This window comes from Sceloporus undulatus, chromosome 1, assembly GCF_019175285.1.
Source record: "Sceloporus undulatus isolate JIND9_A2432 ecotype Alabama chromosome 1, SceUnd_v1.1, whole genome shotgun sequence".
Taxonomy (NCBI): domain Eukaryota; kingdom Metazoa; phylum Chordata; class Lepidosauria; order Squamata; family Phrynosomatidae; genus Sceloporus; species Sceloporus undulatus.
The window spans coordinates 308,680,127-308,694,316 of record NC_056522.1 but is presented as its reverse complement, the minus strand read 5'-3'; the positions used below and the strand labels follow the sequence as shown (position 1 = coordinate 308,694,316).

Genomic DNA, 14,190 nt, shown 5'->3' with positions numbered 1-14,190 from the left:
ACCCTTCAGCCTCCTTAATTGAGGTAGTGGGCCCTTGCCCAATGCTACCTCCGAAGCCCTTGCCTCCCCCCATACATCCTTTTCCCATCACAATAATAATAATAATACTAATAATAATTCATCACCCCAGAATGCCATCTCTGCAACCTCTTGCTTTGCCACCCCAGAATGCCTCACATACACATACAACAACAACAACAACAACAATAATAATTCCCCACCTTGGAATGCCGTCTTTTCATCCTTTGCTTTCCCTCATTGCCACCCCAGAATACACATACTGTATGTAGCAAAAGCATTCTGTATCAATTTGCCAAATTGAAAGAGAAACATTTGTAACATTTGCATTGTAGCATTCACATATAAAAATAATTTAGATAAAAAGCCTTTTGCAAAGTGCATGCGGGAGCAAGGAAATGAAAGGGAAAGTACCACAAGCAGACACACATTCTATCTATATATGTATCTACCTGTAGAACTATGCGCATAGATTGTCAGATATATAAAAAATAAAAAGAGAGCTGCCTGGTGCGAGAAGGAGGCTTATTCCGTTCTGTGCCCTCCCTCTGATCTACCATGAACTTGACCCTTTCTCAGGCACCCCGATTGCACTTTGCTCACCTCGGTCGCCCTTTGCATCCTTCCTCCGGCTCCTTCCTCCTCCTCCTTCTCCGATGAAGGGGAGGGAATGTTCTGCTCACTGCCCTCCCTTTGACCTAAATCCCTCCCCTGAACTTGCCCCGATCATGATCGGGGGCAAGTTCATATTCGCCGAACCTGTTTTTTTTAAAAGATACAGCTTTTACTGCACTTTCAAATGTCCTGTGCTAAGGGGCATTTGCCCCAGAACGGGTGTGCAAGCCTCTGATTCGCTTGTGGAAGATTCGGGGCGAATATGAACTTCACGTGCAAAATTTGGTTCCTGATCCAGGGTAAAAGGTAGTCTGAATGGCCCCCTAGTCTTCTGCAGTTGCAGGTCCAAAACACACTGCAGAAATAATCTAGTCCTGGGGATAGTAGTTTATTGTGGCACCAGAGCTCTCTGACAAAGGCGGGTTACAGACCGCCATTTCGGACGTCCTCAGGATGTCCCAGTTTGAAAAAGGGGCATCTCTTCTAGACGCCCCTACTCCTATTAAGGACAGAGTCCGTAACAAATGGCGGCGGCCGTTCCACACGGCCGCCGCCATTTTGACATAGCGGATGCTGTGCGTCTGCACATCACACGGCGGAAGTGACACCGCAAGTGCGCGACTAGCGCCTCGTGGCATCTCTTCCGGGCCGCAAGAAGGAGCGTTATTTTCGTGCTCCTTCTTGGCAGTGTCCAAGAACCGCATCGTTTGGCTGCTGCGGTTCCCGGATGCTGCAACCGGCGGCAGCCTGTAACACACCCATTTATCTCACAAAACTGCAGGTCCCAGGATTCCCTAGCATTGAGCCAGGGCAGTTAAAGTGGTCTCAAACTGAATTATTTCTGCATGCGTTTTGAACCCTGGTCCAGTATTCAAAACTACTACACCATGCTGACTTTCTTCTCTGTAATTTTTTGCATTTATGTCCTCTGTGGCATTTCTGAAATCAACCTCCCACCTCCTAGAGTTCATCAAGAGGTTAAATTCTATCTCTTTAGATTTGACAAATGCTTTTTATCACCATAAATGAGTTAATCTGTTTATCTATGCTAGGATGCCCATGTCACTTTTGAAAACTGTGACATCTCTATTTTCCCCTACCTCAGCATGTGCATAACTAAATGACAACTAGGGTTCATGCTATTCTTCATGAATTTGGTGAGATGGGCCTTCTTGAAGGAGAGAGAGGCAGGCTAGCTCCAACAGGCCTGCCTGGAAGAAGACAAGCCCTCCCTTCATCCACCATCTTGAGGGAGAGGGAGGCAGGCTAGCTCCAACAGCCCTGCCTGGAAGTAGAAAAGCCCTCCCTTCAGCCACGATCTTGAGGGAGAGAGAGGCAGGCTAGCTCCAAGAAACCAAGTCCTCCCTCCAGTCCATCTGCCTTGGTCCAGGCCTCAGAGGTAGAGAAGAACTGCTGGATTTCTTCCTCTTCCCCACCACCACTCCCTTCTCCTTTTGTGTCATGTCTTTTTAAGTTGTAAGCCTGAGGGCAGGGAACCGTCTAATTAAAAAGATTGTATGTACAGCGCTGTGTAAATTTACAGTGCTTTATAAATAAAGGATAATAATAATAATAATAATAATAATAATAATAATAATAATAATAATAATAATAATAATAATAATGGGCAGCATTCCTTGAAAGGTTATGCCAAATTAATCTGTATGGTGTCACAAGACTTCATATTTGTTACAACAGATTAAAATGGCTACCCCCTGCAAAATACAGTATTGTGACCAGTGCCTTGAACTTAACCTTCTTACATGGTGATTTAAATCTCAATTTGGTGCTGATTACATAAAGCTGTGTGAAATGTGGATGTCTAATGAAACAGATGCAGCACACTCCTAAACATATTTATTCAGAATTCTGAGCAATCCTACTTCCTACTCAATTTGAGATTACAGTCTGAAGCAGTTATTATCACTCAGTGACAGTCTGAAGAAGTGGGTTTAGAAGTGGGTAAAGCTCATGCAAAAATACCAGTTAGTCTTTAAAGGGGCTGCTACATTTCACCCTCCTATCCTCCTTTTTATGAGTCAAAAGCAATGTTATTTTAGTTAAACTTTTTGAAGAGTTTTTCAGTTTAGATTTCATGTTGGCCTTGGTGCATTATCCTTCAGACAATTCATGGACTACATGCAACAAATGAAGTAGAAAGACATAGCACTAAATTTCTTTTTTTTTTAAAAAATGGAACGCCTCACGAATTTACATATCATCCTTGTGCAGGGGCCATACTAATCTTCTCTGTATTGTTCCAATTTTAGTATATGTGCTGCTGAAGCAAGCACTAAATTTCTAAAGCCTCTCAGTGTAACAGGCTTTGAATTAAACAAATTCTACTGTAAATGAAACTAAAACAATTTCTTTTTGTGTGTGTGTATTTTTGTTTATTTTCCTGGGTGCTTTCTGCTCCTCCAAACCCTCTGCAGCTATATATGATTACTATTCCTTGCATGTACAATTGTTCCTCTGTATTCATGGAGGTTAGGGTCGAAGGAGAATGCAAATATGTCATGAATAACTCCTCCCCCAGTTACAGAGGTTGGGGAGGAGTACATGCACTTGCCTCTCTTCACTCTCCCTGCCACCCAGTAACTAGCTCAACTGGGTAGGGAGGGGAGGTCTCCTGTCCTTCCAGGCATTGGAAGGGAGGGAGATGGACCTGTGCAGGTCTCTCCTGTCCCCTCCAATGCCTGGATCAGCTGTTATAGACATGAGAGGGGTCAGGAGAGACCTCACGAATAACCAAATTTGCAAATGCCAAGTTCGTGGATGAGGAGGGATGACTGTATTGTGATACTCTGATTTGTTGGCTACTGATTTCTTCTTTCCTACATACAGTATTAAGTATTTACAGTATTTACCAAAGAAATTTAGATCTATTGAGCAAGCAGATTGACAACTGACATCCATAATATTACTCAAACTGTAGTGTTTTTCCTCTCCCAAGAGAACTGAGGCTCTTCCTTGAGCTTATTGTTATTTGCAGTATATTTTAACTTATAACCTATGAATGAGAGAACCCCAAGATCTTTTATCACCAGGTGGCCTCAGGTCTTCCAAACTCAGGGCCATGGCTTCCTTGACTAAATTAATCCAACTGTAGTGCAGTCTGCCATCTTTTCTGCTACCTTCTGCTTTACTGACATTATCATTTCTAGTGAGTCACACCATTTCATATGTCCAAAGTCAGTTTAGCAATCTTTGCTTCTAGTGATAGTTCAGGCTTGATTTGCAGTAAGACCTATTTGTTTGTCTTTTTATCACTCCACAGTATCTTTATCAGCTTTATTCACTGACCAGCTTTCACATGCATACATATGGGATCAATAATAGTATAGCTCTGATGATTGTGGTGTTAGTATTCAGTTACGTATCTTTAGATCTGAGGATCTTATTTAATTCCTTCATAGCTGCCTTCCATGTTTTTTCTGATTTGTTGGCTACAGTCTCCTTTTTGATTATTAAGTCAAAATATGGAAAACCTTTATGCTGCCCCAGAACACACATTCATTAAAATGCAAGGAGCACCCTTTGCACCAGAGGCTTTGTGCTTTGATGCCATAGCCTCTAAGATCTCCTATCAGCTAGGCTGCAAGTCATGTCATGTTAAATATATATGTTATATTTTTTATGCCATATTGTAAAAAAAAGTTTGTTCTTCAATTGAAGAATATTGATGTTATAGCAGTTGATAACTAACCATTAATTCATAATGGTAAAATATTAAATACAGTATAATAGCTCCTTTTTCATTACTGTTTGTTTGGTTTACATGTGGAGATCATAGCAGCTCATAATTATTTACACAAGTTGTTTAATGGATCCGTCACGAGAGAATTTTTAAACACAGATGGCTACATATCTTTTCATTTTCCATTGTACACACATTTTTATTCAATTTTACAGATAAAGAATGCAGAGCTTGGGGAACTAGCCAAATTAATTTTGATGTAACACTAAAAGAACTGGTGCTGACCGTACAGCCTACTTTTGCTAATGAGAAACAGCTGTATATAGTTCTAACATATAAGGGTCAGTATGCATGAGATGTTTTCTTTTTCTTTGACAGAAGGCATTGAAACTAGGTCTAATTCGTACCAGTACCTCAACCCCAGAATTATTTTGGTGCCAACATTCAGGCCTGACTTAAATGCAGTAATAATAAAGGTGACTTGTCCTCTCTACCTCACCAGGTTCTACATCCAATAAATGAAAGTATAAAAGTTTAGCGGCAGGCAATCTCCCTGCCTCTTCCAGAGCTGGCACTTTCTGCACTTCCAGAACTGGCATGGAAGAGTCAAACCTTCCAAAGATGACACAGACAAGTATTACTTCCTTTGTAGGGCTGACTCTGTAGTACACAAAGAGCCCATATCCATGCATTCAGTTGTGCATATTTGCAGTGAACCCACATAACCGTATTGTCCTTAGCTTAAGCCACCTTTCTGCTCTAGCGAGTGACCTGAGGAGGTAGCAGAATAATAGGTAGGAAGTGTGAGGAGGTTCAGAGTTCTTTTCCTAGTATGGCTGTCCTTAGGGCGCTGCTGCCACCTTTTCACCATTCCATACTGTCACTCTGTTTTGAGAGTTCCTTCAGCAGATACAATGACTGAAATGGAAAGAGGAGCAGCTAAGCTTACCAGACAGCTTCTCTTGAGTTGGTAGTACTATTTTAATTTCTTCTGCCATAGGTGCTGTATGGATTATTGGGAAGAGCTGGACACATATATTCTGTAAATAACAGAAGAAAATTTCCTTCTCACCTATTCTCTCATACATAGAGCCATTTCTGTTTAGTGTGTGTCAGGTTCAAACTTGGTGAAATTATATATATTGTAATGATTTAATAATGAAACTGGTATTTGGATTCATTAAGGACACTTGTCCAAATATTCTTTATTTAATTGCTAGAACTATAATGTGTGTACAGTATTCAGATGTAAGGCAGGGAATCTCCCCCCCCCCAGATGTGCTAGATCTCTTTACCAGATACAGTATACAGTATGTCAAACATGACTTGGAATATTGAATAGTGAGCCCATTTCATGAATTTTGAGCCGTTTCTTGGGCCAGCAATGTAGTTTTCCTGTGTCAGATCTGTGATTGACATAGGAATTGATAACTGGGTTGCTTTACAGTTTCTGTGGAAGTGGGAAGAGAAAATGATTGATTCTCCTGCTTCTCTACTTCTACCCAGTTATTAGAAAATTATAATGTGTATGTGGGAGATTTTCTTTTCCTGTCTTTTTGTTTAAGGAACAGAAACAGGATGAAAAGCACAGTTACTTTTGTGGAATGTATGAAATGGCTGTAAATTGTTAAGAAGTAAGGACATGTTACTGTTTTGAAAAATCCAATGGTTGTTACTTATGAAGAAGCTTGGGATTCCTATGCCCTGTTTTAAGCCTTAAGCATGATTCAGTTTATCAGTTTGAAACAAATCAAATCTGGATTGTCTACCCATTAATTTTTATACTATTATTTCCAGAGGCACTCATGCTGGACTCCAAAAAAACAACAAAGAAAATTTCATTATATTCAAAATAGATTATGAAAGTTACATAAAATGTATACAAATTAATTAATTTTATGTAAAGTTGTTTTATTGTATCTGAAAGTAAAGCGCTTCCTCCAGAAGTTTTCTGAAGAACGGTGCTAGTGTTCTTTAATAAGAAAATTTTCTCTTGTGGTTGCTGATTAACAGTATATCTCTTCATGAGCAGCTGTTGTCTTGGGTCAGCAGTTTGGAAGCTCTTAAGAAAGTAAAGATTGTTATGAGAGCTTCCTATTTTCTTGCTTTATATCTCCTTTATATAACATATTTGATATAAACATTTTTTCCATGCTCCAGGAAATCCATTTGATCATTTACTTGGACATGCGTACAGATTCTAAACCCTGTACATGTTATGTGACCTTGGTTACACAGAAATCAGGTCACTGATAATGAATGTAGACATATTTGGGGTTTTGGGTTTTTTTAATTGTAATTTTTAATTGTTTGATGTTTTATTTATACTGTTGGAATCCACTTTGATTCCTTTGTGAAAAAGTAGAAAATAAATAAATATTATTATTATTATTGTTGTTGTTGTTGTTATTATTATTATTATGGTAATAATAATAATAATAATAATAATGATAATAATAATAATTTATTTCTTATGCACCTCACTCTGTGGCTTGAGTGGGGAACAACAATAGATGAACAACATCAGTTTAAAAGACATTAGTTAAACACACACATCAATTTAAAAAGACAAACAAGATGTACATGTATTAAAACAATCCAGATTTAACATTTATAATGTTATTTTATTTTATTAAATTTATTTAAATTCCATAATTTAAAATTAATGGAAATGAAAGTACTGTAGAGATAGCAAATGATACAGCATCAGTTATCTTGTTAATCAAATTTAAAAAGCTGAAGGGAAACTGTTTGGACTGGAGAAAGTTTTTATTCTAAACAAGAATATTAATATGTACAAATTAGAAAAAGAAAATAGTGCAAAGTGATCTTTACCACAAGTTATATAAAATAGGTTGAGAAGATTTTTAGTAACAAACTGAATGTTCAGTGAAGTAAGCTAGTAAGAAGGGGACTTGTGGTTCTAGCCATAATAACTGTATATTACTGATCATAGAAATCCAGGTTGGTCACACAGTTAAGATGACCTTTTTTGGAAGAAAATTATCCAGAATTTCTTTGTGGATTATTATTTGTTGGCTACTTTCTTTGTGACAGATTTGTAACAGAAATATTGCTCTTCAGTGTATCCTTCTGCAACCTAAAATAAATTTGGTTTTATATGCTATAAAGTTTTCTCACCTCTTGGAATCTGATGATGGCAAAGGAACACAAAGATGGTAGGGAATATTAATAAGTTGAGTGGTACTTGGAAAACTCTGGTTTAGGTTTTGAAATATCTTTCCCCATCTAGATTTCGATGCGGATAGCCTTGGAAGGTGTAGATGGCCCTTCTGTAGATTCTTGGGGCTTTTGATCCGGGTGTCTGTTGGTGACTCATTCCCCTGCATTGCAGCAGTAAAAGCCATGAAGGTTGTACCAGAAAAGAATGCCGTCCGAATCCTGTGGGGCCGAGAACGAGGCACACAAGCTTTGGGAGCACAACGACTTCTGCAGGAATTAGTAGAAGACAAAACTCGCTGGATGAAATGGGAAGGAAAGGTAAAGTTTTGGCAAGTGGCCTCTGTATCTGGGAATATGAGAAGCTTCTTTATTCTAAACCAGATGGTGGGGAATTTTAACTCAGTTATCTGCACTGACTGTTGATTTGGGCTGCAATATTTCCTTGTTCTACTTGGAGAGACCAGGATTTGAACTACGAATCTTTTGCAAAGTATGTGCTTTTCTATTGAGCTAAAGCCTGTTTGTGACCATTATGCTTGTGAATTGTTGAGTCTATTACATTTCCTTGGTTGATAGATTTGGATTTACCATATATACTCGACTATAAGTTGAGAAATGTAGGCCTCAAAATGGACTTCAAAACCATGGGTTGACTTATATACAGGCAATATGGTAATAATGCTTATAAAGGTTCTAAAAGAATCTTTCATAGTCAGGGATCTTTAAACAGCTCCCCATTTGAGTCCCTGTGCGCACTCCCCCCCGTTAGCCTTCCCTTGCAGCCAAAGCTAACACAGCTGTTGAGGCAAGGGACAGAGAGAGAGAGAGAGAGAGAGAGAGAGAGAGTATGCCAAGGCTTGCACCCCGTTTTGCAAGCCATGAGCCTTGGAAATCCTGGGGGTGAAGGGAAGAAAGAGAGAGAGGTTTGTACCCCGTTTTTCAAGCCATGAGCATTAGAAACCTTGGGGGTAAAGGGAAGAGAGAGAGAGAGAGAGAGAGAGAGAAAGTTGTACCCTGTTTTGCAATCCATGAGCCTTGGAAATCCTGGGGGTAAAGAGACGAGAGAGAGACAGAGACAGAGACAGGTAGGTTTGTATCCTGTTTTGCAATCCTTGAGCCTTGGAAATCCTGGTGGTAATGGAAGGGAGAGTGTGTGTGTGTGTGCATGTGTGTGCCGAGGTTTGTTTCCCCATTTTCCATTCCAAGACTGTGATCCTTGGGAGAGTCCAGGGAGGAAGGGAAGTGGTGCTTTGTTTTCCCCTTTAGATCTTTTGTAACATGCCCCAGTGTTTGGCCCCAAAAACTGCCCGTGACTTACACATGAGGTCAACTGATACACAAATATATATGGTAATATTTGTATATGGTATGTGCCAGAAAGACTGAGAAAACTTTATTGAAGTTATATAACCCATTGATGCTCATGAAAATACTGTTAACAGATCTCATTTCTCCTGCATACTATTTATGAGAAGGTAGTGGTATGTGTGATGGATATTTTGGTCTTAGAAAATCTTTTGTACTCTTTAACTTTCAGAAAGTTGAGCTGCCAGACAGTCCTCGCTCCACATTCCTGCTAGCATTCAGCCCAGACAGGTATACATTTATTTTCTGTTCTCTTCTGAATAATCTATATTTCAGAAATGTTTGAAGGGAAATGTTTCCTGGTGAGTTTGGAACTGACAGCAAAAGCTGCTAAGGTATATTTCTGCTTTACAGTAACAAATTCTGACTTTTTTGAGTGCATGGGATTATTTATTTGGAGATAGTCTTTTTGACAAATGAGAATGATAATTAGACATTTCCCAGCAGAGAGGGTCCTGTCCTCCTGTAATCTGGGTTTAGCTCCTCCTATTTGCTCCTGTAGGCAGGGACAATAAACAAAAGACCGGCCCCTATATAGGGAGGAGCTAGCCCCCCTGAGCCTCAGTCTTGTTCCTGCCTATGCTCCTAGCAGGATGTTCTCTTCGAGCCAGCAAAGTTTTTCCTTTCTACGAAAGCGGTTTGAGAGTTTTCTTGGCCTTCTTTTCCTCTCTCCTGCCTTTCCCCCCCTTCCTTGGTGGTGGCTATGGCAGAGGACCCTGAGAGCATGGGTGAAGGGCCATCCTTAACCCAGGCTTCCCTAGCTCAGGGTCTGCCAGCTCAACAGAGGGAGCTGGCGTCAGAGTGAGACCCATTGGGATGTGTTTGCTGTTGCTCTGCAGCTTCTGCACTACAGCCTTGGAAGCATGAAGAGGCAAGGGCTCCCAGGATTGGAGAAAGGTCTTGGCTTTGCCAATGACTCTCCCTCTCCTCCAAAGCTGCCCCCTTTCATGGTGGGAGCACAGGAGATTTCTGCAAACAGCATTGCAGCACATGGGAGCCGTGGGAAGAGATGGTGAGGGGTATCCCCTCCATGTCTCTGTTTCTCCGCATCACCTCTGCCCAGCCTGTTAAGGCCAGGGATCAGTGAGGAAACTGGCCAGAAGTCATGGAAACTTCCCTCCTCAGCATCTCTGCCCAGCCAGAGTTCAGAGGACAGGCCATCCAAAAGCCATGGCAAAGGATTTCTCTGCATCACCTCTGCCCAGCCTGAAATGGCCAAGGTCAGAGAGGCAAGCCAGCCAGAAGTCACATGACAACGGTGAGTACCAGGGGCCCCCTCTCTCTAGCCACCAAATAACCTTTGCCAGATCTAATGCCCTCGCTCAGGGCGGGCATTGCCATGAGGCCTCTGCCATGGCCATTGCAGGCACTATGCCTAGCATAAGGTTTGGGACTCTGCCAGGAGGGCAGATGGGGACATTAACCCTTGGTCTCCTCCTTCCTTCCTATCTCTGGCCCCAATGGCACCCAGGACCCTAACAGGTGTGGGGGATCCTGTTGCAGACTGGGAAACACATGGTGGTGTTGCCAGGGCTCATGCACATTCCTTTTGAATTCTTATAATGAGATGGTGTGTAAGGAGGCAGAGGATTCCTCCTCTGTGTTGCACAGACACATGGCTGTAAAGTAGCTGGACTTGGCCCAGCAGGAGCTGAGGCTTCCAACTCTAAAATGGTCTTTTTTGGCTGCCACAGAGCATCCCACAAAAAAGCACAAAATGGCTTCATGTCCACCCCAGAGAGAGAATGGCCTCTGCCACCCACTTCTAAACAGAGGCTGGAGGGCCATCTATTGGGAATGCTTTGATTGAGAGTTCCTGCATGGCAGAATGGGGTTGGACTAGATGGCCCTTGGGATCTCTTCCAACCCAAGGATTCTTTGAGAGACCACATGGATACAAATCCTCCTGTGTTCCCTCCCCAAAAATTTACAACAACAAAAAGGGGTAAACCATTTGTGGATATCATGGGTGGAGAGTTCCCTTCACCCCAATTGTGTTTGGCTGCCCCAAACCGTGGCACTCTTGAGAGAAAAGCTTGAGCGCTTGGCCTCTCCTTTCCATCAGAGATTATCCTTTCTCAGGACACAGACTTAACTCAGGCAAATGTAGAGCCGTGTCCCACAGCAGTCCCTCTGCCCTTCCCAGCTACCTATGCAAGTGGGAGGGAGTTGAGGACCAAGCTAGCTTGTATCATGCAGCCAGGTTACTATCAAGCCTGCCTGAAATTAAAAGGGCTAAGCTGTAAACCCCAACTTGAAGTTTGGGCTGTTTTAAACATAAATAAAACAAAGTGCCCTGTGAGTATCAGGGCTACACTACAGGCCATATGCAGCTATCTACCCATGATTAGCAATGGTCTTCAGTCACTGCTAACTTAAGAGCAGTTTCTTCAGTGCTTGGAATAAGCCACTGCCCAGGCAGCCTCCCTTGATGGGGCAAATAAAGGAGGAGAGAGCCCCCACATCAACAGGGCTGTGGGCTCAGATTTACAAGAGATACTGGTTAACCTTTCTGGTGTTCATTTTATTAATGTTAGCACATGAGGTTTGAGTTGTGCTGTTTCTGCTCACCCCCCTCTCCTTTTTACAGGCCAGAGAAGATGCCTGGAAACTAATTCTTCAAGGGAGGGGCTAGCCATAAAAGCCACATGGTGACTTTTCTTGCCTCCTCATGGGCCTCCATCACTGTCTCCATTAGGTCCAGAGCCTTTTTTGCCTTAGGTGGGACAGCCAAAGACATAGGATGAGCACATGGTTCTACCTCCTTTGTACAAACTGTTATCAGCCATAGCACTTCTCATTAAGAGCATAAGCTTTAGCCATACAGATTCATTTAAATGCTAATAAACAGGGTGACTCAAGCAAGGAGAAGGTCTCTGGTCACTCAGCAGACCTCTAATGCTTACATGCATTGAGGATCTTTGGTAACATCTCATATGAGGTGATAGATATATTGGATTAAGGTGACCAACCAAACTCCATTTTAGTGGCAAAGGATTATGTTCTTGTTATAAAACACAGTGAACCTCAGTCAGCTAGCCTCAAAAGATGTGGCTTCCCTTGCCTTCCCTTCTTTCTTGGAGAGATGTCTGTTAAAGGGAAGAAACTAAAAAAATAAATAAAAATACAGTTTCTTCCATGAGATGGTTCTCACTAATACAGGGGGTTAAGAAGAATTCTTATCAAAAACAAACAGACAGACTCCTCTCCATGGGGGGAGAAACTCCCCTTCCTCCATGAGTGTTTTAAAACAATATAATCAGGTTTCTCTACTAAGGGGTTGCTTCAAATCCCATTCATACATCCTACAGAGCCCTGAGGGGTCTGCCACAACAATCACAATTACCTCTTACCTTGTCTAGATTGTTAAATTTTAAATAAGAATGCCTGCTGATGGGCTTGCCATTAAACTGCTGCCTGGCTTGGAAAGCCTATTGTAACAGGATCTATCATACATATGATGAATTGGGCTCAAGGCCATGAAGGTTCATGCTGCTAATCTCTTTTCTTTAGTGGTCTCAGGGTGCTACAAGATTCCTTTGCATATTGTTGGGCATGCTTTGATTGTGATTTCCTGCATGGCAGGGGGTTGGACTTGATGGCCCTTGTGGTCTCATCCAACTCCATGATTCTATGATTTTATGGTTATAAGGTTAGCTACTGTGTGGGTGAGTGTCTTATCCCTGATTGGGTTTTCATGGCATGGTCTGGTCCAAACAACACCATTGTTACTACCTTTTGGGGCTGGAAAAACGGACTTCCTAGTGCCTATGCCTTGTTTTCTGCTAGCAAAATGCTCTGATTTAATATGCCATACAGCTCCATATAGAGACTTATACCAGCCACCTATATGCCCACAGCTTATATATATATATATATATATATATATATATTCCAAAAAACAAACAAAACAACAATACAACACATCAAACTATGATTTTACTATTTTATATAGGAGACTCCCATTTTACTATGCAATTATATTTTATGTGCCTTGAGCTTCCATGGATTTGGTATCCATGCAAAGTCCTAAATCCAACTCCATATCTAGGGCCCACTATACTATTTTAAATTTAGGTTTGTGTTCCTTTGACATCCCTTTTGTGGAGAAAATTCTCTCCTCGAAATTAGATACTAGAGGGCTATCCTTGCAAAGCCCCCTGTGTTATGCCCAAGATTGTAAGGGCAACCTGTTTATCCTGAGAGCGTGTGATGAGAACCTCTCCCTCCGTGGACCTATTCACAGCAAGGCTGAGAAAGACATTGAGACACCAAATTTGGTTTTAAACACCATGCATGTAACATTTATTGAATCACACAAGTAACACAAACATTGATTATCAAGAGCTCTTTCACTCACACATTCATACAATACTCACACACACTTTCCTTCCGCCGAACATTGATCAGTTATTCTCGAAGGCTGGGGATGACACCGTTGCCACGGTAGATGCCAACAAAATGGAGATGGAAGTCCAGGATCTTTATACTTTTCCTTCTCTCTGGCTCTTGGCTGCTGGAATCTTGCAATATTGCAGCCCATTACTCAACTTCCTCTTCTGGGAGGACAGACAGGTTGTTCAGATCAGTCCGTGTTTAAAGCAACTCGTTCTGTTCAAAGTTCTCCATTGTCCTGTCAGTTCCTCATCATGGCGACTCAGGAGATAAGGTTCTTCCCGGTCATGGTTCGTCACACCTGGACGGCACCCTGCTTCAGCTTCCAAGTTTCAGACTTTCCTCGCCTCGGTTGCCAAATACCTTTGTCACATCAGTGCTTTGCGCGGAACCATCTTGTTTGGTCCTTTAGCTATGTTTAAAGCACAATTCCTTGGTTCTTCGGTTCTTCAGCTCTGGGTTTGAGTCAGAACTCACGCATTCGTCTTACACCTGTTCCCATTTCATGACTCCTTAATCAGCAGTTCATTTAGCCGCGAGACCCCTCAGCCTTCATACAGGTTGATGATAGTCTGCTACATGGAATTGTGGTGATTTTTGAAGTCTTTAGATAAGTTCATCCTCAAAAGAAATCAGACTTAATTCTGACCACATGCCCTGTAAACACAGAGTGCCTCTACGCTTCTGCGTGGACTCACCAATGTCTGCGAGATAAAGGTTAATCCAGTGTCTTCTTTGCCTAACCATGGGATTAGTCTTATTTTATACAGGTTCACAGATGTTCCAGTAAAGAACTGCACATTGTTTTAAAATTTTAGTTGGAGGTCAGACATTAACATTCCTCTTTCAGAGTGGTAAGTCTTAATTACTACAAATAAAATCACCTTAATATCACCTTCATTGCTATAACCAGT

General features: G+C 41.5%; 2 protein-coding genes and 1 non-coding gene across 7 annotated transcripts in view; 2 read left to right on the top strand and 1 right to left on the bottom strand.

The window, feature by feature from the left end:
* AMBRA1 (autophagy and beclin 1 regulator 1) overlaps positions 1-14,190 on the top strand; it is a 346,870-nt gene that overhangs the window by 16,688 nt on the left and 315,992 nt on the right. Inside the window, 2 exon segments of the mRNA XM_042446971.1 lie at positions 7,587-7,834; positions 9,054-9,112. Coding sequence (XP_042302905.1) covers positions 7,700-7,834; positions 9,054-9,112 — 194 coding nt within the window. The 5' untranslated portion in view covers positions 7,587-7,699.
* The window catches only part of CKAP5 (cytoskeleton associated protein 5), a 537,335-nt gene that overhangs the window by 296,522 nt on the left and 226,623 nt on the right, over positions 1-14,190 (top strand). The gene's annotated exons all lie outside the window — the stretch shown is intronic.
* Positions 2,821-2,927, bottom strand: LOC121920102. The gene has a single exon (XR_006101644.1). It is a non-coding gene; the product is annotated as a U6 spliceosomal RNA (small nuclear RNA).